We start from the raw sequence: 23277 nt of genomic DNA on the forward strand, positions 1-23277 counted from the left end.
TGTTTGAAGGGTATTTTTTGCAACTTTTAGATAGATGACCAGATGTTAGGATAGTCCATCAACATCAGATAAATGTGAAGGGCTTGCATTGACTAGGTATGTATCTAAAAACCCTACACATAAATATTAAAGGAGATCTCTGCTATGGACAAGCTGCGACAATAAAGAGAACCTGTCAGGGCAATTTGCAACACAAAACCACCCACAAGTCCAAATGGAACAGTGGATTTGTATTTCACATCGCCCTTTATTATTTTTGTTTGGGCCTGCAGTAATTTCTATTTACAGTCATTAAGTGAAGCCAGTGTGGTACACTATGGGGCAGATTTATCAAGAGTCTGAAAGTCAGAATATTTCCAGTTGCCCATGGCAACCAATCACAGTTCAGCTTTCACTTTACCAGTGCTCATGAATATTTTAAAGGGGAGCTGTGATTGGTTGCCATGGGCAACTGGAAATATTCTGACTTTCAGACACTTGATAAATCTGCCCCTATGTGTTCACTGTGCTATATGTACACTCTATGACCAATAAATCTAGGGTGTGATACGTTGGCTTCATTGAAGCAAGACACAGGCGCAAGGAGTTCCAGAGACTAGTCCAATGTGCCTTATTGTACCCATCTCTAGTTAAGTATAAATTTTTTTTTTTTATAGCTGATATAGAAAAAAGTCTTAATGGGTGATTGGGGGTATTAAACCAGAGGTTTATAAAGACCTATAGTTTGTTTAGTGTCCCAAATCACTCCAACAGGTTCTCTTCAAGCTGATCTCAAATTGCATTCACACAACTGTTGCGGACACACATGTCCTATCTTTCCCTGTGTTACGGCACTGTGTATCTCTATGGAGAGGGGAGGGGTCCTTGGCCCACTCTCACTGTTCACTGCTGGAGTGCTGCAGCCCAGGACACCTTAGCTAAAAAGCAGTCAGGCAGAATTACACAAAATACAAGGTTACATTCACAAGGTAACTTTTGAAAAATATTTCCAGTTTTTGGAAACGGGTTGGGTTTTACAAAGTGGCTTTACATTTAAATGCCCTGTACTCATAATGGTGTTTAGCACAATTTGGCTTATGGAAAAAAGACACAGCATTTTCCCATTCTTTTAAAGGATTTATCTCCACGGTAAGGATGCTGGGTGTGTTATATATCTCTCTGATCACCCTTTGATGATCTTTTCTGTGGATAGGTCAGTCATAGTTTTGGAGCCAGGGAACCCTTTAGCAGACTCTAGATTGAACTATCAAATTAAGTCATTTCATGTGTAACAATGAATGGAAAAGAATAGCAGTCACACAGACAAAATATTGTAACCAATGAGATGTGTCACTCTATATTTTTTCCTATATACAGGCGGTCCCCTACTTAAGGACACCTGACTTACAGACGACCCCTAGTTAAAGACGGATCCCTTTCCCCCCTGTGACATCTGGTGACACTCACTGGATGCTTTACTATAGTCCCAGACTGCAATGATCAGCTGTAAGGTGTATGTAATGAAGTTTTATTAATAATCCTTGGTCCAATTACAGCAAAAAATTTTGAAACTCCAATTGTCACTGGGGAAAATAAAATTGTCTGGATCTACAATTATAAAATATACAGTTTCGACTTACATACAAATTCAACTTAAGAACAAAGCTATGGACCCTATACCGCCTATATTTTATTATTTTGCTGTCACAATAATGTCTGAAGTTTGAGCTCAGAGACAACATTCTGTTTTTCTTTCAGATCAACCACTTTCAAGGCATTGAGCAACCTCATATAAGCCAGCCAACCAGCAGAATACATTTACAAATTCAGGAATTGGTGAGGGAAAGATCAGCTGAGATGGACAAGAGGTGATATTTTTGATTCCTGTACTTTGTATATACAATACAATTTTTAGAATGTACAGATTAAAGACATGTCTTTGTAGTGATGGTATTTATTGAATCTACTGTATTTTTTGGATTATAAGGCACACAGGATTATAAAGTGCACCATCAATAAATGCCTGCTAAAATGTCTAGGTTCATATATAAGGCGCACTGGATTATAGGGCGCACCTGATTATAAGGATAAATGACCAGTAGGTGGCAGACCTGTGCACACTTCAAGGCAACTGTTGTCTGTAAGTACGGTTCATATATAAGGCGCACTGGACTATAAGGCGCACCTTTGATTTCTGATTATAGTCCGAAAAATATATAAAATAAGTTCATCAACAACCTTTTATATCCACCAAATTCCTTATAAGAGGGCTAAAGGGTAAATGGCGTTTCTCATCAAGTAAAGTGATGGTTTATGGCTTCGTATCTTCGTATTTTTAATGAATAATACTAGTTCCTTCATGGCCTCTAGTTCTAGTAAATGTGGTATGTTTAGGTTAATAAGAACCACCCAATGACACATTTACAATTTGAATTGTGGTCTATAGTGCAGTATTTCCAATAGCAACTACTGAGGAGGTCCTGTCTTGTTGTAGATCCCTGTGGCTAGTTGTTGTAAAGCAGTGCCTCCCTATTGATCTGTATTCATTTCTTTAATGCAAAATATATGAAAGTAATAAGATTTTTTGAATGTTTTTTATTATTACAGTTTATGGAGACCAAAAGGTTCAATTAGCAAAGAAGAAGTAATTAAAGTAGATAGCAAAGTGCAAGAATTAGAGAAAACGAATGTGATTCAGGAGGAGATGCTGAAACAGACTCAGGTTTATACTGAACTTTTGAAAGAAAAATTACATAAGCAGAATAAAATACTCCAGGACACCCAAAAAGCTATTTTAGTTTACAATGAGCTGTCTAACCGAAGAGTAGAAGACAATGTTGACCTCAGCAACCTTGGGGTAATTGTGGACCAAATATTTCAGGAGCTTTTACATGAGGTGTCTTTACTCAAAGGAAAAATCCAATTGGTAAGTGATCTTTTTTTTACCTAAATTCAATTGTTTTATTTATTATATATAACAGAAAAAGTAATGATCAGGGTGTGGGTTTACAGCAACAGAGCCCAGACAGGTTTTTTTTGTGTTGTGCAATAAATTGTGAATATAATTATATAAGTAAATTATATAAGTATATATGTCTACTCCCAGAGAGAGACAATGGGGGTATTTTATCTTTAGGCGGTTCCTTGGGACAGTTCTAGGTCTGTCTTTGGAGCTCTGCTGCCCATCAGATTCTTTAAAGTGGCTTTGGCCTTTAAATGTGCTTATGCTCTACTTGCAAGGTGTTATTTTTACGAGACGAGCTGTAGTTTTCACTGCTACCATTATGGGGACTGTGTGATCTTTTGTGTGTTAAATGTAAAACCGCTAAAAATAGTCAATTCTAAAATTTGGTTGCTATTGTCCTTTACGAGGTTCACTGCTTTGGGATACGGCGATAACTACCATATTATTGTACTTTTATTTCTGATTCATGGAAAGGGGGATAATTATTTTTTTCTTGGTATTTTATTTTCTTTAAAGTTTCTAGGTCCTTAAGGGTACTTGTTAACCGTTTAAGTATACTTGACCGCATAAACATGCTAAAAGTAATTGTCGCTCCCCATCAACTCATGCATTCTGTTACTATGACACCCAGCAGCCTCTCTGTATTCTCTAATAGTCCCTACCCAAAGCACATACAGTTAGGAGACCCACATCCCCAAATGTCCAGTCTATTAAATATAAAAATGATTATCCCAAGTGGTGAAAGATATAACAGAAAAATATATCAAATATCAATTTTGCCACCACTAAAAAGGGGTTAAAAAGGTACAGTCCACAAAATGTAATCAATGAAAATGTTACATGAAAAATTACACCATAAACAATTCCAAATACCAGAGCATTAAAAATTTATGAGCATCAAGTTCTACAATTCTTCCCTTACGCTAATAAACCCTTATATGACTTTGTAAACTGAAGAATAGATAGGTGGAGAAAAATGGAAATGCAGAAACAGAAAACGTTGCATCATTGATGGGTTGATATTCAAATGATTTTCATTTTGTGAACTTGACAATATTTTATTATATATACAATATGTATTTCATTATAAAGGGAGAAAATCATCTTGATTCTTTGAAGGGGGACTTAAAAGATAAAGATACTTGTCTGAAGCAGTTGCAAGAAAGGTGTGTATTTAAACATTTTTTTTTTTTTTTTGAATCACAAGGCTGTTTCGTTTCAGAAACTTAATTCTTCTCAAGGAGCTATCTAGTATTGAAGCTAAACCCCAGTAAATCTAAAACCAAGCTTTAATACCAAACAGCCCATGGACAACAATTTGCATTCTTTACCTCAATCTCATTCAAACCCAATAAATATTCAAGTAATTATTAATACATTCTATAATGATGATCTATTACAGTGGTCCCCAAACTACGGCCCGCGGGCCACATGCGGCCCGCGGACCATTTTTATCCGGCCCCTTGGAGCGCCAGCGGCTCCTGCTGAGGCCCCCGGCAAGTCGCGGCAGTCAGGCAGGAGCCTCCGTCCGTCCGCACAGGAAGCTCCTGCCCGCCCCTGAATAGTGCTCGACGCGGCCGATACGGCCGCTCGAGCACTATTATTACAGGTGGAGCGATGTGGCCGGAAGACGACCCCGGCGCACATCGCTCCGTGAACCTGAGTGTGCGGCCGCGTGATGACGTCATCACGCGACCGCGCACCCCTTCCCGGCCGACAGCAGCCCGAAGATAGAAGACTCGGGAGCCGCTGCCAGAGGTGAGTATAGGATTTTTTTTTTTAACCAGCAGCAAATATATTTTGGTGGCCGGGGGGCCCGGATATAAAAAAAATAATTAATTATGGGGGCCTTAAATATAGTATAGGGCAGTATAGGGAATAATTAATAATGGAGGAGCAGTATAGGGAATAATTAATGATGGAGGGGCAGTATAGGGAATAATTAATGGTGGAGGGGCAGTATAGGGAATAATTAATGATGGAGGGGCAGTATAGGGAATAATTAATGATGGAGGGGCAGTATAGGGAATAATTAATAATGGAGGAGCAGTATAGGGAATAATTAATGATGGAGGGCAGTATAGGGCATAATTAATGATGGAGGGGCAGTATAGGGAATAATTAATGATGGAAGGGCAGTATAGGGAATAATTAATGGTGGAGGGGCAGTATAGGGAATAATTAATGATGGAGGGGCAGTATAGGGAACAATTAATGATGGAGGGGCAGTATAGGGAATAATTAATGATGGAGGGGCAGTATAGGGAATAATTAATGATGGAGGGGCAGTATAGGGAATAATTAATGATGGAGGGGCAGTATGAGAAATAATTGATGGAGGGGCAGTATGGGAAATAATTAATGATGGAGAAGCAATATAGGAAATAATGATGGAGGTGCAGTACAGAAAATAATTAATGATGGAGGGGCAGTATGGGAAATAATTAATGATAGAGGGGCAGCATAGGAAATAATAAGTGGTGGGGGGGAAGCATAGGAAATAATTAATGATGAAGGAGCAGTATAGGATATGTGCAGTGTACAGAGGAATTTCTTATTTTTTTTTTTATTTTTTAACTTTAGTCCTGCCCTTCAACGGTCTGAGAGGGACCGTGAACGGCCCTCTATGTAAAAAGTTTGGGGACCCCTGATCTATTAAGTACAGCTAAATGTAATCTTCCTGGGTCTTACTGGGCAAATGATTTATGAAAACAATTTTTCCAGACCAAAATACAGATGACCTATTTTCAGAATTTTTGAGGGTCCGGCACTCTCTGTTGACATCAGGTGCCATTACCACCTGAAATTTACTTTAAAACCCCTTTAAACTTTTAATACATGTTTGACATCTATGGTGTGTATTCAACACTGAATTCTGTACACAGAAAACAGTTTAATATATAGATTGCATACAAAATTTAGAACTCATTTTCACTCCACATAAAATAGAATCAAACAATTTCTATAGATTTCCTTATTTTTTATCTTTTTTTTGTCAGCTATGACAATCTAGTTAATGAACGTGAACAAGAGAGGGCACTGTTGGTTTCTGAAATGAATGCTGTCAGAAGCCATGCACAGAATATTCAGACTCAGCTGGAATCTTCTCAGTAAGTCCAGGTTTCCAAACCTATAAATGCAAATATACAATGTATGAGAGGGGTTATAATATAGTCAGAATAGACTAAAATTATCTTCAGCTAAAAGTAAATAAAGCATTTTTGCTAAGTGATGTTTTCAGGTCCTTGGTAATAAGGGAAATGAGGCACTGAGATCTGAAATGATCAATGTATAGTCAGATTTGTATGTGTAAAAGTAGTCTATGTGTAAAGCTAATGTGTGATTGAGTTATATATACTGTAAAAATAATGTATTTTGATCTCAAAACATTCCTTTTCTCATAGTCAGATACTCGTTGTCATAACGTATTGACTTTTAGTGTAGTACAAATTGTTACAGATTCAGAAATAACAAATATGTCTGTATATTTATGTCGTAACATGAAAGCTGAAGTAGTTAGGGTTTTCTTTCTTTATTTAAAATTTGGGGTTAGACTAGAATGGGGCACACTTCTGTTTTGTGATGCGTCATATCTGTTTGTCCTGTGCATATACTGAGTTAAATTGCACTTGCAACCACCACTAGAAGGGAACTAAGAAAATGACTGTATAATGTATTATTGAAGATAAAATGTAAACTGTGTGCAGAACCATAGCTGCTGAAGATATTTTGAAGAATTTGGATCTGTTTTAGATAAAACAAATAAGAGACTATTTTTGAATACACATTGATTCTCTTTCTAGTAGGACTTTCTTTTTTGCCATTTTAATGTGTTTTTTTTTTATCAGGGATCAGAATGCAGAACATGAAAAACACATAGCAAATCTGGAATCAGAAGTCTCTAGGCTACAATGTGATTTACGCAATGATAAAAAAACTTACAGAGACAAGGTAGGAAAATATATCAAGGTGGACATTAATCTACCACTTCATTTAACCAATAAAGAACACCACCAGTCCTTTTTGAAGGTAAAAAGTTTAAGACCTACAGAGTTTTAGCAAAAATAATATCCAGCTAATATTTTTATGTAAATTAGGCCAAAGGGCTCTGGGAGGCGTTACCTGAGCCCCTCCACAGCAGTTCTAACCCACTCACTGCCTTTAGCCCTCCCTTCCTGATGACAGCTGATGGTTCTCGAAGGACACGTTAGGAAGAAGGCAGGGAATGTGGAGCTAGCATGAAGGTTAGAAGTGCTCTATGGGGCATACATCCAGAGCACAGAGAATCTCTGGTAATGCCCCCGGAAGCCCTTCAGTGTAATTTACATGAAGTCTTATCAGCTGGATAAAAGTATGTCGGCATTAATCTTTTTAAAGCACCAGCAGTGCTTTGTAGAGGTTAATTTAAATAGTAAATTTCTTTTAAATCTGAACATATAGGCTTTTCTGTATTTTTATGGTGCAAATTGGGATGTCTTTTTAAAAAATTAATGATGGGTGGGAATTAATTGCTGTTGCTGGCTCCAGGGCCCATTCTAGACAAAGTGGGGCCCTGGGCAAAACCAAAAGTGGGGCCCCAAAATAAAACTATTTTATGACCAGTCACAGTCAGTAAGGGGCTCCTTTAGTATGGTAAAACAAACTGTAATATGGGAGGATTTTATAGATAGATGATGGGCAGCACGGTGGCTCAGTGGTTTTCACTACTATGTTCTCTCTGTGTTTGCATGGGTTTCCTCAGGGTCCTCCGGTTTCCTCCCACACTCCAAAAATTACTGGTAGGTTGAATAGATTGTGAGCCCCATGGGGACAGGGACTGATCTGACAAGCTCTGTGCTGCACTGCAGAATCTGTATGCGCTATATAAATAAAGAATTATTAATTATAATTGCTATGATAGAAGATAAATATGAAAGATGAAGAGAAATAGAAGATTGATTAATAAACAAAGAAAAAGTGAGATATGTAAATGGTCAGATTATAGGAGATAGATAACTAGACAGATAGATACATAGACAGGAGATAGATGATCAGCATCTTCACCTGGGAATTCAACCAAGGGGTATTAACCCTTTCACCGCCCGGCATTTCTGCATATTTTGTCACGTTATTGACCAGAGCAACTTTTACAAATAGAATTAAAGTAACAAACCATATATTTTCTGAAAGAAGACACTTGCCCCATTTTCAAAATAGCATTAAAGAGTTTATGACATAGGCGCCTTCATGCAATTTTGATTCAAACTGAAACATTTTATGAAAAATAACAAAATTTTACTTTGATGTAAAAAACTGTGCTCCACACAGAAAATATTTACCTTCACATCTCCTAAATGTAATAGATGGACATTTGTAGAGTTCACATATGTTCACATAAATAAATCCACATAACATCACTAAAACTGTAATAACTAGATATCTGCTTTTTAGCTAAAAATTGTAAAACAGTCACAACCTGCAAAATAAAACCTATATAATTTTGAAAGCAGACAACCAAGTGATGAATTTGACAATTAACATTTAAAATTTCCTCTAAAATATGTACAAATCCAGATACTTATATAAAGAAAATATATTTTCCTAAAACAGTAAGATGTGAGGAGATCAGACAGACCCCACATGTGGATATTCACCAAAATATGCAGCAAAGGGAACGTTCCACAGGGGACACCAAACTATTTTTGCAGAAAATTGCACTGAGCTTCCCACAGATCTATCATTGTGCGCTCCCTTAAACAATGGTAACCCAAATAAATAACTAAATATCTATAAACCAAGCTAACAAGTAACCAAGTAACATATAAAGTGAATATTTCCATTATCTGTGAGGTGCAGCATCTCCTGTGTGCAGTGGATTCTCCCTGTACTGTAGCCTGCTGGCTAAGAATCTGGAGGGGGGGGGTCACATTTCAGGGGGCTGTATCTCCGGCTCTGTGACATCTGTGAATCTCACTTCTTTTTCCTATGAAAGATAAGAACCTCCTCTTTTATATGAATCTAAATTTGTTTTTCTAAGTATCAGGAAAACTGAGATATTAACTGTTAAACTGCCGTTGGGAATGATTTTTATACATAAAAATGGAACCTGACATTCTCACTTTAAACATGGCTGGCTCCAAGAACTAAATACAAATCTGCATTAAAAAAGCATCAAAACCTTGTATATCTTTATTCTGGAATTTTTTTTAAGGCTTTTGGTTTGTTTGATTTATTTTAGAGGATGTTAAATCTGACAACTGAGGTTTTAGCACAAAACTAGTACACTTTTGAGCATCCCATAATCCTTTTACTACACCTGGAGGAGTAGAGTTTTTTTTTTGTGAAAAAATTAGCTTTGCTATTGGGACTCTTTATAACCATTTTGACAGGTTTGAAACATCAGCATCCAAATCCCAAAGATAAATCACCTGCAACACTGGAAAACTTGGTAGAAGCAAACTTTGCTGGATGGGTAAAAAAAAGGTGCAATAAAGGGACAAATTCACCAATGCACCGAAAAAAGTTTGAGTGGGAAATGAATAATTGTTAATGAGAAATCTATTTAATTTATAAAACACACATGGCAATTCAAATTAGGAAATAATTATTAGTATTATCATAATATTAAATTGTATAGATATATAATCTGAAATGATATGAATTTGTATAAATAAAAGAATGGCATGCTCAATAAATATGGGGAGATTCTCCTCATAGATAGGTAAGTAGATAGACAGCTGTAGCACCTGTCTTGTTAATTTTAAACTTGCTAAATGTCAGTTTGTGTTAGAAATCTTGTATGTTCTCTGCTGACATTACACAGTGATCTCAGTGTCTGTGCCCTTTACTCCTGTCTTGGCCAGAGATCAAAACTCCAGCCGCATCAGACCCTCATTCTCCAATGATTTATTTAGATTGGTTGCATCATTCTACCAGGGTATTGCAAGTTTCTTTTAACGTTGTGGCATTTAAACATTAGAACTTTGTGACCCTTACAAAATATCATGCAATACCTCCTAACTTATTTGTCTGTCAACTAGTTTGGGTACTTTTTAAGCACACAGTGCTCTGCCACTTACTATTTATAGCACACACATGAGTCTGCATAACTAGATGTGACATTCTACATAAGATATTTTTTTCTGTATATGTATGGTAGAGAGACTATGTTATGTGCTGCAAAATTGACTGATCAATCAAATTGTACCCCACAGAGCGAGGGGAAAGAGGACAAGACTATACTCAAAAGAAAATAGCGATAAAAAATATAGATCTTTATTGGTACAATGTTAACAATAAAAACTTATCCATCCAACTGTCACAGCATTGCTGAAGTGGTTACTCACCCTGCGCACGCGTGGGTCTCCGCCGCTGTACATCGCACCACGAATTCACTGTGCATGCGCCCCCTCCTACTCCATTATGACTGTGTATATCTGGCGCAGGGAGGGTGGTCTGAGACATCACGTTCACGAGCTCCGAATGGCCTAGACACCACAATCCATAGGATTTTTGCCGCTCACGTGAATGTAAGTTCCAAAGCGTTGTGATAACATGCGCACAGCATTATAGGACCCGTGAGCAGGATGACACCACCCTCAGATGAAGGTTCATCCAGAGCCGAAACGCGCGTTGAGGATGCAGTCATCCTGGATAGTGGAGCACACTACCCCACTACCCCTTTATTATTCCACATATTACATACAGGCGGTCCCCTACTTAAGAACACTCGACTTACATACGACCCTTAGTTACAAACGGACCTCTGGATATTGGTAATTTATTGTACTTTAGTCCTAAGCTACAATAATCAGCTATAACAGTTATCAAATGTGTCTGTAATGAAGCTTTAGTGTTAATATTGATTCTTATGACAACCCAACATTTTTAAAATCCAATTGTCACTGAGACCAAAAAAGTTCTGACTGGGATTACAATGCTAAAATATACAGTTCCGACTTACATACAAACTCAACTTAAGAACAAACCTACAGACCCTATCTTGTATGTAACCCGGGGACTGCCTGTACTTACTCTATGTTTTACATGTTTACCATTTAAGTGGCTCTCCATATGCTTCCATTACACCTTGTATCCAGCTCCCTCTCAACTTTTTTAGTAATATTCTCCACATACTGTTCAGGTTTGACTGCATTTCCTTTGTTTCACCATTTTTGATTGTTCTGTATCCCCTGGGCACCCTACCCTTGGTGCCTTCTTTGTTGTTATAATTTGTTAACATTGTACCAAAAAAGATCTATATTTTTTATCGCTATTTTCTTATGAGTATCATCTTGTAATCTTTCTCCTCGCTCTGTGGGGTACAATTTGGTTGATCTGTTTAGCTTTTTGAGGCAATAGACCAGGTGCGTTCACCAACATAGAGGTGTCAGTACGGCATTGGGGTGGCATCATGATGCAACATTAGTGGTACTCTTTGTTGGTATTCTTTTCCCCTTTCACTCAGTGTGCTCCTATCATTTTGATTTAATTGCTGCAAATGAGAGCCTATGCAATCAAATCTAGTAGTCAATGAAGTATAAAGGGGTTTCCATAACAAGAATTTATTCTGCTTTGAGTAAAAATCATGTCACTGTCTTGCTGCATATCTACATGGCAGCTTTAATTACTATATTATAAGACTTTTTGCAGCAAAAATAGATTAAAAATGATTTATTACCAGCCATAGTGCCCACTATCTTTTCCAGCTAAAGTGCCCACCACTTTCAGTAATGTTGCCATATCATTCTACAGAGTCTCAAATTGCAAGACATTTTACCCTATCATAGCTGTAGCCACGGAGCAGATCAGAATGGCAGCCACAGATCTCCACCACATTGCCAGCAATGTTGAAATATTAATCTTCAATACACTTATACATATTATAATGCTAGCCACATGGTCTCACCATATTTCCAGCTCTATAATATTCCCCCTTCTTGTGCATATCATACAGAAACATTAAAGGAATCTACCATCAAAATAAAGCTTGATAAGCCAGAGACACTTGATCATAGATCCAGGCACTGTAACTATGGTAATATTTTTATTTTTGTTATCCATGGCCTCCTGCCTACTAAAATCAACTTTGGTGGCATTTCCAGGACCAATAAGTGCTTTGGCTTCACCAGCTCGCCTTCTGGACCCTCAACACTTCCCCCTCCCTCTACCTACTGAAATCTTGCTGCAGCAGAGGCAGTTTCAGCAGAGAAAGCTCTTCTGCACAGTGTAACAGCCTATGAAGCTACAGCATGGTTACATTACGGAGGCCATGAATAGCAAATATAAGAAAATACCACAGTGATTATATCAATGTGTAAGTGTCCCTGGTTTATTATGCTTGAATTTGATGGTAGATTTTCTTTACAAAACAGGAGCTGAAATTACTGGACTATATTTAAAAATCATGACCGCTTGGGCACCTGGCTAGAAATTCCTTTCAGACCACAAACTACACACATTAGCAGGTTTTTATAGTCAGTATTTGACTTACTGAAAACCCCAGCTGGATTTGGTACTTTAATATGCAACACATTTTCTGTGTGAAAATTTGTAATTGTTCAAATATACTACATATGTATATATATTGTAAGAGGGTGCACCTAGAGGGGGCTGTAGAGCGACCCACAACCAGAGTTGAAAAGGACCTTGACCACTACCATCCCAGGTTAACTCCAGAGGGAGCGCTCACAGCAAGGCAGCGCTGTGTGTCCTGCAGTCAGAACTTTGGACCAGTTGGAGACATACAAGTGGTCTGTCCCAAGAGCACTGGAATCCAGAAATGACATAGTTCTGTTTGAGCTCACTGAGAGCCAGAGAGCTGAGGAGGAACCTCAGCAGAGTTTCTTGAAGCTAGAAGGGAGCTAGGGTTCAAGAAGTGAGGTAGTGCCCTATGTAGGAGCTAAGCTGTTTATTACTTTTGTTCCTATAAAAGTTGTAAAGCTGAATAAAGCCGTTTCTTTTGGATAGGTACAAGCTCCTACGTTATTGCTTTGGCACTCAGCGCCACAAAAGACGTCTGGGGCCCAGAAGCTTCTATCTTTGATGCTAAGTTACCTCCAACCCTTCACAATACAGTATATATATATATTATCTATATATATATATATATTATATATAATTATATATTATATTATATATATTATCTTTATTTATGTTTTAGGTGGAGGAGCTGAAAAAGGAAATATTGTCTACCAATGGTGCACTAAAGAACCTACAGAATGAACATTCTCAATATAAGGAAGAATATGGCTGCCAAATCCTTCAGTTAAATGTAAGTACATTTGCATAATTTTAGTATTTTTTTGGGGGGCTGGAGACTTAAAATGCATTTTGGAATGGTTATGGAAATTATAACTATTTTCAATAACAATAGATGTTTTACTGATATGATTCCAATCATATTTATTCAATTCAAAATTCCATTCATAGGAAGCTTTGGAAACATATGAAAAACAGCTGGCCTTGGAAAAGGAGCAAACAAAGCAATTACAGGAACAGGAGAGGGTCCATTGCTTGGCTAATGAAAGCCTACAAAGAGAACTGATTGAGCGAAGGATTGAGGTAGAGAGACTTCAGACACTGATGAATATGGTGAAGGAAGAAAGCCAGAAGAAGACTGAACAACAGGTATTGGTGAATGTAAGACTTAGGCTCACAGACCCACATGCTGGTCAGATCTCACCGTCTGAGCACATTAAGGTAGATGGGAGTCCTTCCATCATACAGAAATATGAGCAAGGAGTCCCTGCCTGTTGTCTGAACTACAGTGGCGATACTGCAATAACTTCTACAGGGTCGATGCTGCTTTTCATATTTACTTATCATATTTTACTGTGATGCAAGGACTTCCATCCTCCGCATTGTGCTCGATCTTCTGGATCTGACCAGCACACAGGTCAGTTTTCACAGCCCGAACAATTTGTGTGCATTACCCTAACTCAGATGTTACTTTTACCTCATTACATTATGTCGGCTTCCATGTTGGATAATAGTCAATCATAGCTGTGTCCTGAGATTGTGGAAACAATTGAAACAACACTGAAACTGATTCATTTCCTAATATATACAGAATATGGAAAACTAAGTTTCTTAAGATTGACATCCCTTGTATCAGTTTAAACAGGAATAGTGCTGCATACTAAAATTAATTATTACTGATTTATTACTTCGTTCAGGGGGAGCTACATGCATTAGGCCTGCCTTGGTATAGCCTTATGCAAACAGATTTTTTTCATAGGATTTTTGTAACTTTATATAAATATCATGTTGCAGTAACGGATAATTTTTCTTAGTAGTGTGATTACAAGTGCAAGTTATTATGAAATAGTAAATACAGGCTCATATGTATTTAGAATAAACTTGTCATAAGTCATGCCCTTGTGAAAAATCTCCAGGAGTCCATATTTACAAGATACTAAGTTTACTACCATAAAGGAATCATAAAGTTACCAGGATAGTGTTTCTATAAAGTCCCAGAGTCAGCACTGATCTTTGGTAACATCCTTCTTGGCTGTTGGTGTCAGGACCAGCAAGCAAAGGGGATTAATATCAAATAAAATGAATACAATATAACTAAATATACTGTAGTTTATAGCATGTGAGATATTGATACTTTTCTTGTCTTAAAAGTTGAGAATTATTCAAGAGAAAACAGCAAGCCTGGACTGTACATCATTTCAGCTGGAGTCTATGAAAGATGCTCTACAGAAAATCTCAGATGAGCTAACAGCTAAAAGTCAATGTTTGGATCACGCTGAGAAATGTTTAACAGAAACAAGAAACCTCCTGGCCGAAAAGGATAGGTCATTACAGTGTGTTTTCGATGAGTTGAAGAAACTACGGTTGTATGCCGAGTCCAAGAAACGAGAGGTGCAACAAATAAGAGCAGACAATGAGAAAATGACAGAGTTGCAAAGAGATACTGATACATTAAAACTACTTTTAGTAGAAAAAGATAACATGATTGTAACTCTCCGAGGACAAATTGAAGCTATTACTCACATGATCGACCAGCAAAACCAGAAAGTGGATGTTCTTGAGATGGAGAAATCCCAGCTCTTGGATGAAGTAGCTGCAAAAAAATGTCAATTACAGGACTTAGCGGTAAGTCCTTATTAGCAAACTTGATTGCTTCTTGCATGGGTTGGTGGGGCAATCGGTGTTCTTATATAGAATTTCTCTAAATCAAGAATAAATCATACAAAATATAATCCCTGTCACCTCAGGGATAGGGGACACACCATGAGACAACAGAAACAGAGGACATCTATGTGGGAATGGTGCATTCTTTTGGTGTAATTCTCTTTTAAGAACATCACAATGATGATTTAAGTAGGTTTGTAATAATGGCAGTGCTCTTTATTTTTGAAACTAAACATTGATTTTTCAATTTATAATGTTTTATTCGTAGTTAAAAGCTGAAACAAAAGAAAAACGTATAGCAGAGCTAGAAGAAATATGTACAACATCAGAACTAGAGAAAAGTAAACTTATGCATTCTAATACTAGGAAGATTCTATCCGCCAAGAAGATGAAAAAAGAAAGAGAAGAAATTATGGCTGAACTTAGGGAAACAAAGAGTGATCTTGCAAATTTAGCAGGTATGTAGCAGTGATTAATGCTGTTTCAGTGCGATTTAAGAATCAACTTTTGAATTCAACAATTCAACTTTTTTTATCCTGCAACACTGGACATGGTAAACTTCCTACACCGCATAAGCTGCTGTGCGACATGCTACCTGTTGGAGCAGCCAACAGCCTTTATCTAGTCAATTCATACATTAATCATTATAAAATCATCTTTTCTTTATTATGTAAATGAGGCTGGTCACATGGTCAGAGGCAGTGATGTCACCCCTGTTACCCCTCCCCTCTCCTCTCCTGCTCATGTCTGTGTGTAATGTATAGGAAAGCATTGCTAGTGTGTGTGCTGCATCTGCTGACATGCTCTCCCTCCTAATACACAGAGACACAGACATCAGCTACACATGTACCTGACATGTGCTGGTATAACATGGCTGCAGCCTGGAGCTGTTGTGTCTCTCCTAAACACACACATGCAAACACAGGCTGCAGGGGGTGGCCACCACCAAGCACATGGAGCAGCCATTACATGGAGCAGCTGTCAGTCAAGCACTGGGGGTGTGGCTGTGCCACCCACTCATAAATAAGCTTGACAGCTTGAATATGCTAATAACTCATTGGACATTTCACAGGTCATTTGCATACAGCTTTAGGACCTCATTGCTTAAGTTTACAGGCATGTAGAGGTACAATGAAGGGATAGAGGCAATGCTTTCTAATGGCAGTTTATAAAAATATATTTAGTTTAGGGGGGTTATTTTGCATGACGGGTTCTCTTTAACCCCTTAACGCTCTGCGCCGTAGCTCTACGGCGCAGAGGTATAAGGAGTGTATGAAGAGGGCTCACATACAAAGGTGGGGGTTTTAGCATTTTGCAGAAAACCCCCACCGCTAATAACCGCGGTCGGTGCTTGCAGGCTATTAACCCTCTCAACGCCGCCGGCAAAGTCGCCGAACGTCATCGGGGGGCGGCGATCGGTTGCCATGGTAGCCTCGGGTCTTCGTTTGACCCGAGGCTATCTGGCTTCTGCAGATTCGTTACAATGAGCCAGTGGCTCATTGTAATGAATGTCCTGCAAAAATGCCATATATTGCAATACAGAAGTATTGCAGTATATGGTAGGAGCGATCTGACCATCTAGGGTTAATGTACCCTAGATGGTCTAACAAATAGTGGAAAAAAAAAGGTTAAAAAATAAAAAAAATTAATAAAATATTAAAAATTCAAATCACCCCCCTTTCCCTAGAACTGATATAAAACATAATAAACAGTAAAAATCACAAACGTATTAGGTATCGCCGCATCCCAAAATGCCCGATCTATCAAAATATAAAAACGGTTGCGGCCGGCGGTGACCTCCGAGACGGGAAATGGCGCCCAAATGTCCGAAATGCGACTTTTACACCTTTTTACATCACATAAAAAATGAAATAAGAAATGATCAAAATGTCACACAGAACTCAAAATGGTAGCAATGAAAACGTCGGCTCATTTCGCAAAAAATGACACCTCAAACAGCTCCGTGCGCCAAAGTATGAAAAAGTTATTAGCTTCAGAAGATGACAAAAATGTTTTTTTCTTTTTTGTACACATTCGTTTAATTTTTGAAAATGTATTAAAGAACAATAAAACCTATATAAATTTGGTATCACCACGATCGCACCGAACCAAAGAATAAAGTAGGCATGTTATTTGGAGTCGTAAAAGTCGTAAAAGTCGTAAAAACTGAGCCCACAAGAACGTTTTAATTTTTCCACATTTGGAATTTTTTTTCAGCCTCGCAGTACACGGCATGTTAAAATAAATAACATTACGGGAAAGTAAAATTTGTTACACACAAAATAAGCCCTCACACAGGTCTGTACACGTAAAAATGAAAAAGTTATGGATTTTTGAAGTTGGAGAGCGAGAAATGAGCGGAAAAACCCTGCGTCCTTAAGGGGTTAATTGTTACATAATACACATTACATTGTATATTTTTGATTGTGTATTTATTTTGTACATTGATTTTTTTAAAATTATTTTACAGAAGACTATAAAATCCTAAAGAGAAAATATGAAAACCAAACAGGAGACACAGAGAACACAACTACTATTCTCAAAATGCAACTAAAAGCAGCAATTGCTGAACTAGAGCATGCAAAAACCACTCTGAATACAGTAGAGGATTGTGATGGTCAAGGTTAGAACCTTTTTATGTTTCTAATTTTTTATTACAGCACCACCTCTGCCAGCATTGCATTTGGTTCAGCAGCTTTTCCCATTTACATGAATACATTTGACCTGAATCAAGCTATGATGCTTAAGTTTGGGAAGAAAAGCAAAATAAAACTTACATTCTTTTAATTCTGCACGAATACTTGAAGATCCGTATCATTTAGACCTTTTTTTCTGTTCACTTCCAGCTGTTAAAATTGCTACAAGAATGCAGAAGAAAATCACTGCCAAGAGGGAACAAATCGACATGTTACAAAGCAGGGTACATCTCTTGGAGGAAGCCTTGTCTAATGCTACGAAGGTAACTTTTTGCTCTTGCACAACTACAGTAAACATCAACAATATAATAGTATCATTGTATAACTTGAATATATTAAACATACTTATAATATAACATTTATAAACAACTAAATTGACTTCTCTTATTCCCATTTGCTGCAATCAGCTGTTATTCGCATTACATTGATGAATCCTATTATATGAATAGTTTATCATTTCATGTAAGAGCATGTGGGGTCCGCAGAGCTGCTTTTATAGAGGGACTGGTATGCTCTTGGGTAGGAGACGCCCCCTATATGAGAGCTATATGTTCTAAGACAACATAAGGCATATTTAGAGTGTTTTTTTCAACAATTCCTTTATAGTCTTTTGTAAAGAAATTGAGGGAGATTTATGTACTTGCGCCAGAATGCTGGTGTCTTTTGTGCCAATAACTGTTGCACATTTCTCAAGGCTTAAGGTTGCTTTGGAGTAGGACAAAAGGGGTCTGGCCTCTTAAAAAAAGTTTTGTATATATACACTAGACTAATAATCCAGCATCAGCCAGACTGATACATCTGGTGGAGCAGAAGATTGTGTAGTCTTAACTTTGCACTGCTGTGATGTGACACATTGATAAATCTCGCCCTATTCTTTATGATGACTCATAATGACGCTATAATATCTATTTTAAGGATAAGCATGTTTTAAAAGTGGAGAGAAAAAAGTTAATGCAGGAGTGTGTTCATGAAGCATCTGAGAGGTACAAACTTTCTGAAACTCTTGAAACCCTCAAGGCAGAAAATAATACACTTAAAGTGAATGTAACAAGAACAGAAGCTGCTCTGGAAAAGGTAACCATTTTATATTCATGGAGAAAATCTTTGTAATCTCTCGTGATTGGCTATTCTGACCATATGATGATCTGTGGGTGGGATTAAAGTAGTATCTCATAAACGTTAGCCAGATTAGCCATGAATAAGGGCTGTATGTCTAGTGTTAATACCTATAGCTGGACACATGATGAAGACATAAAAGGATCAAAAATCTAGTTCACAAAGCAGGTAACAACATCACTAGGACTTAAAAACTGTCGCTGGACAACATTGAGTTTCACTCCCTCCAAATGATTTCTGATTGTGTTCAGGTCTGGAGACTGACGAGACCACTCCAGGACCTAGAAATGCTTTATACGGAGCAGCCCCTCAGTTGTCCTGGCTGTAGTAATTCAACTGAGACAATTTAGTGACTGACTGAAGGGAAAAATTAATCATCTGCACTAGTGATTTAAGCAATTTGATTAAAAGTTTAGTTATGCTTTTAGATTTCATGTATATTCATTTGATGATGTTGGACTACACTTTCAATTACAAGCACCAAAGTACGTATCTGTTAATGCTTGTAGTAACCAACCAGCCAATGGATTTTGTTCCAATTTATGGGTGTTAGCTTCTTAAAATGTTATTAGTCTCTTTAGGTTTTGGTACCAGAGAACTCCGCTACAGTGTAGCACAGCAGGTGTTATTTTATTATGTGCTAACTGAGCTATTTGTGCATTGCAGACTTTGTTACAGTTGTCAGAATGTCAAAAGGTAATGCAACACCTGGAGCAAGAAACAATGCGCCTTCAGCTACAGCATACATTGGAATTACAGGCAAGTTAAAATTCAATTCTACAATATCATATTAGGTTTTTTTTAACCACAATACTGCCACCTAAGATGAATTCTGCTTATAAAACTCTCCCCACCGATGAAATGGTATGTGGATCCCTCTATTTGTGAATTGCATATACATGTACACTCACTCATAAACTTTTTATATATGTACACATACACACCACACAATTCCCCCCATAATCCCCTTGCTCTTAAAAATGGCTTCATAATGAAATTAACAAGTTCTCCCTCAGCTTCCATCTTCACCGTGCAGGGTAACTAAAGCATGCAGGCAGCACAGTCAGAGAGCCCAGTCAGTGACTTAATGTATGGAGTGACTGGGACCATGGTGGTATAGCTTTGGAGGTTACCAGTTATCAATTCCTTCCAAAGGTTTAATGAGACCAGTTTTGTATATTCCATTCTGGACAATGCTATTATAGGATGATGAATACATTTGTAGGAACTTCAACTTGGTCACGCTGTTAAGCTGTTTCTATGAACATGAGAAAAATTACTGCTCTTTACAGGAATTTAAAGGACCAGTGTCTGATTTACTGGGCAGATCGGTGCATTCTGATTCTACAGATCTCTTTCACCTGCAGAAGAAGAAGCTGATGTGCATCTCTGATGCTTTAAAAATAAGTAAGGTAAGCATTGTGTAGTGAGAATATGAAATAGCATATTACTGTGTAGACTTTAAAAAAAATGTACAGTAGGTGGTGCTGTGATATTACTGAATAGTATATTTATTTGTAGATATAAATAACTCTGAAGATGATACTTTAACTTTTTGCTAGAATGCATTTAATTTGTATTAATCTGTAAAAAAGGATAGACCTAATCTTAGTCTCCTAGAACCATTAAAACACTTTTGTTTCTCCACTATATAATTTCATGTATTTCTTTCACCCAATAGAACGTGCCAAAAGGTGGTCATAATTCTCCTTTTTTAATTTATTTTTACTTACTTTGCATTAATTAGGCATTTGAAAGGAGGTTGTCAACAACTTTATGCTGTCCTAACCTTGGGCTGCATGATTTTGTGCATTTTCTTGTGTGTTTGGGTAGGTTTAATAGGAACATTAGCCTGGCTTGCCTCAGTTAAAATCTGTGTAATTAATGAAGCGCTGTAGAACCAAATATACTAAGAAGATCCAGCTCTGCCTGGCTTATAATTGCACTATAGCCCTCTCAAGGATATGAAATAGACTATTGCTAATGCATCGGCAAGGGTCCTGTCCGCCAGTATTAATTATAAGGAAACAGGGAGAGAGAGGGGGGAGAAGTGGCAGTACCCCTGTCTGCCAGTACAATCCTGCAAAATCCTGGCTAATATATCTTTTGCAGCACAGTATCTCAAAATCTCCCTTGGTCTATGTCACCACTGCCCTATGGTGTGGGAGGGGTGGTCCAGGGAAGAAGCAGCACCTCAGAAATCCCCCTCAAGCTTACAGAGGTCCGGCTTGCAGTTTAACACTGCTACATCTGGGGTAGCGCTAGGAGCGACTTACTTTAGGGTGTTTTTTAAGGGTGACTGGTCCTCTTTAAAGCGTAACTGTAAAGCGTAATTACCCCTTTGAAAACAAACAGAATGATGCCTTCTTCAGAGGTTAGTTTCCTACAAGTAAATCCATTGAACCCTGCGCAGTGCACTTACAGGATGTATATGGGGACAGCCTAACAGCTTCCATCACATGGAGGAGCAGAGAACATGTAATAAGTGAAAGAAGTCAGAAGTAATACAGTTACATGCAGTCAAAAACATGTGCTGTGTGAGAACTAAGGGTTAATAGCTTATCTGCATGGAGCTAATACTGCCTATGACAACCTGGGGGAATAGAGCAGCATAAGGAGAGGAGAGAGACAGAGAAAGTTATGTAGAATCACAGACTGAGACGGAGGTACTGATATGGAACAGAGAGATCTTGTACCTCACTATTCTGTGCAGTAGACATCTATATTCACACATCCAGCTCATGTCCTCCTTCTCTGTCAGCAGGGATCAGTACCTCCTCCCCTCCCATAAAACTGTAGATTTGTTTATCTGATGTTTATACTACAGACTTCAGGGCTTATCAGCACAAGCAGAGGAAGCAGCTACTGCAGCTCTGAGGTAATCTGAGGGGATATCAAAGAAACTACTGAATATAGCTGCACACCCCTGCTTCTTTCTCCCTCCACCTGTATGCCTGCCTGCCAGCATTTGGTAACTAGCATCTGCACTTTTTGCAAACTCCTGCTGCTACTTTTTGGCACTTTGCACACTTCAACACTTAGCACTTGCACTTTATAACAAACATAGGTGTTGATCAGCACACTTGTAGAGTTTCTTCATTACCCTTATGGCAGAGACTCTTTGCTGGCATATACATTGACCAAGAATCATAATAGTGAGTGGTAGGGATTATTGAGGACCACTGAGTACTCACAGCAGGGGGTGTTCACTGTGAAGACCCATACCGGTTGTTATTTTATGTACATTACATGTTTTAAATGATTTTAAATGTATGTCGGATTTTGTTCTTGTTTGGATATAAATAAATATTTGAATTGTATTATCTATGAGCAACTTGTGGTGCATCTTGTCTCTCAGCAGATGCATATTTATGCATCTGCTCCATTGTATTTTTGGTTGTGCTACCCACTATATCTTTTGGTGAATATAGTTGTTTTACATTGCAAGAGCTATTAATTTGTGGAAAAAGCCTCTACAGTTACTCTTTAAGCTTATGAAGGGCCCTACCCAATGCTGCTTTTATTTATTTATTTTTTTTTGGGGGGGGGCAGCATTTGGGAGGTGCTCCTTCAATACACTTATGACATATACCCTTCATATGTATAGGAATTTTCAAGCATATATACACTTGTTAGATGGCTAACAATGCAGACCTACAGTACATATTGGGGCAGATTTATCAAGTGTCTGAAAGTCAGAATATTTCTAGGTGCCCATGGCAACCAATCACAGCTCCCCTTTAAACTATTCATAAGCACTGGTAGAATGAAAGCTGAGCTATGATTGGTTGCCATGGGCAACTGGAAATATTCTGACTTTCAGACACTTGATAAATCTGCCCCATAGTCTTCTCTACTCTTTGAACATATAGGGACACATGTACTTACCTGGCCACTAAAGTACATCGAAAGTGCATTGTCCGACGATAATGCACTGTGCTGTAATTCACTAAGATCGTGCCCCCAATATCATGCATGTGGCACTACCCTGCTCAGGTCTGACGGAGTTCTTCTTCTTTTACGTGGTGCATGTAAGTGCATTGGCTTACGACACAATTTGAAAGTTAAATCCAATGCTCACCCCGAATCAGTCGTAATGTCCAGTGGCACGCCCCTAAATTTGTATCGCATGGACACCAGTGCAGCTGCGCCAAACAAATTGCATCAACACAATCCCAGTGCAGACACCAGTTAAATACCTGTCCAAGACGCGTAATTCCTGAAAACTGCAAAAAGCGCGACGAAAGTGCGATTCACAACCCTTAGTAAATGAGCCCCATAGTCTTCTCTGCTCTGCATTGAAATCAGTTCTCTTTATAAAATTTCCAATCTTTCATTTTCTAAATGCTTTAGCAGTTATCTGGAGAAGCGTGACCTTTAACTGTGTCACACAGGTTT

At 38.1% G+C, this 23277-nt stretch overlaps 1 protein-coding gene across 2 annotated transcripts in view; it reads left to right on the top strand.

Annotated features, from left to right (window-relative positions):
* CCDC158 (coiled-coil domain containing 158) overlaps window positions 1-23277 on the top strand; it is a 54279-nt gene that overhangs the window by 12789 nt on the left and 18213 nt on the right. For both annotated transcript variants that reach the window (XM_072115801.1, XM_072115808.1), the window contains exons 5-18: window positions 1738-1847; window positions 2587-2905; window positions 4037-4110; window positions 5944-6054; window positions 6793-6895; window positions 13086-13196; window positions 13355-13552; window positions 14555-15028; window positions 15336-15525; window positions 17538-17690; window positions 17914-18026; window positions 18679-18837; window positions 19546-19638; window positions 20172-20291. In XM_072115801.1, the coding sequence (XP_071971902.1) occupies window positions 1738-1847; window positions 2587-2905; window positions 4037-4110; window positions 5944-6054; window positions 6793-6895; window positions 13086-13196; window positions 13355-13552; window positions 14555-15028; window positions 15336-15525; window positions 17538-17690; window positions 17914-18026; window positions 18679-18837; window positions 19546-19638; window positions 20172-20291 (2328 nt within the window). The remainder of the gene's footprint in view (window positions 1-1737; window positions 1848-2586; window positions 2906-4036; window positions 4111-5943; window positions 6055-6792; window positions 6896-13085; window positions 13197-13354; window positions 13553-14554; window positions 15029-15335; window positions 15526-17537; window positions 17691-17913; window positions 18027-18678; window positions 18838-19545; window positions 19639-20171; window positions 20292-23277) is intronic.

Source organism: Engystomops pustulosus, chromosome 1 (assembly GCF_040894005.1).
Source record: "Engystomops pustulosus chromosome 1, aEngPut4.maternal, whole genome shotgun sequence".
Lineage (NCBI taxonomy): Eukaryota > Metazoa > Chordata > Amphibia > Anura > Leptodactylidae > Engystomops > Engystomops pustulosus.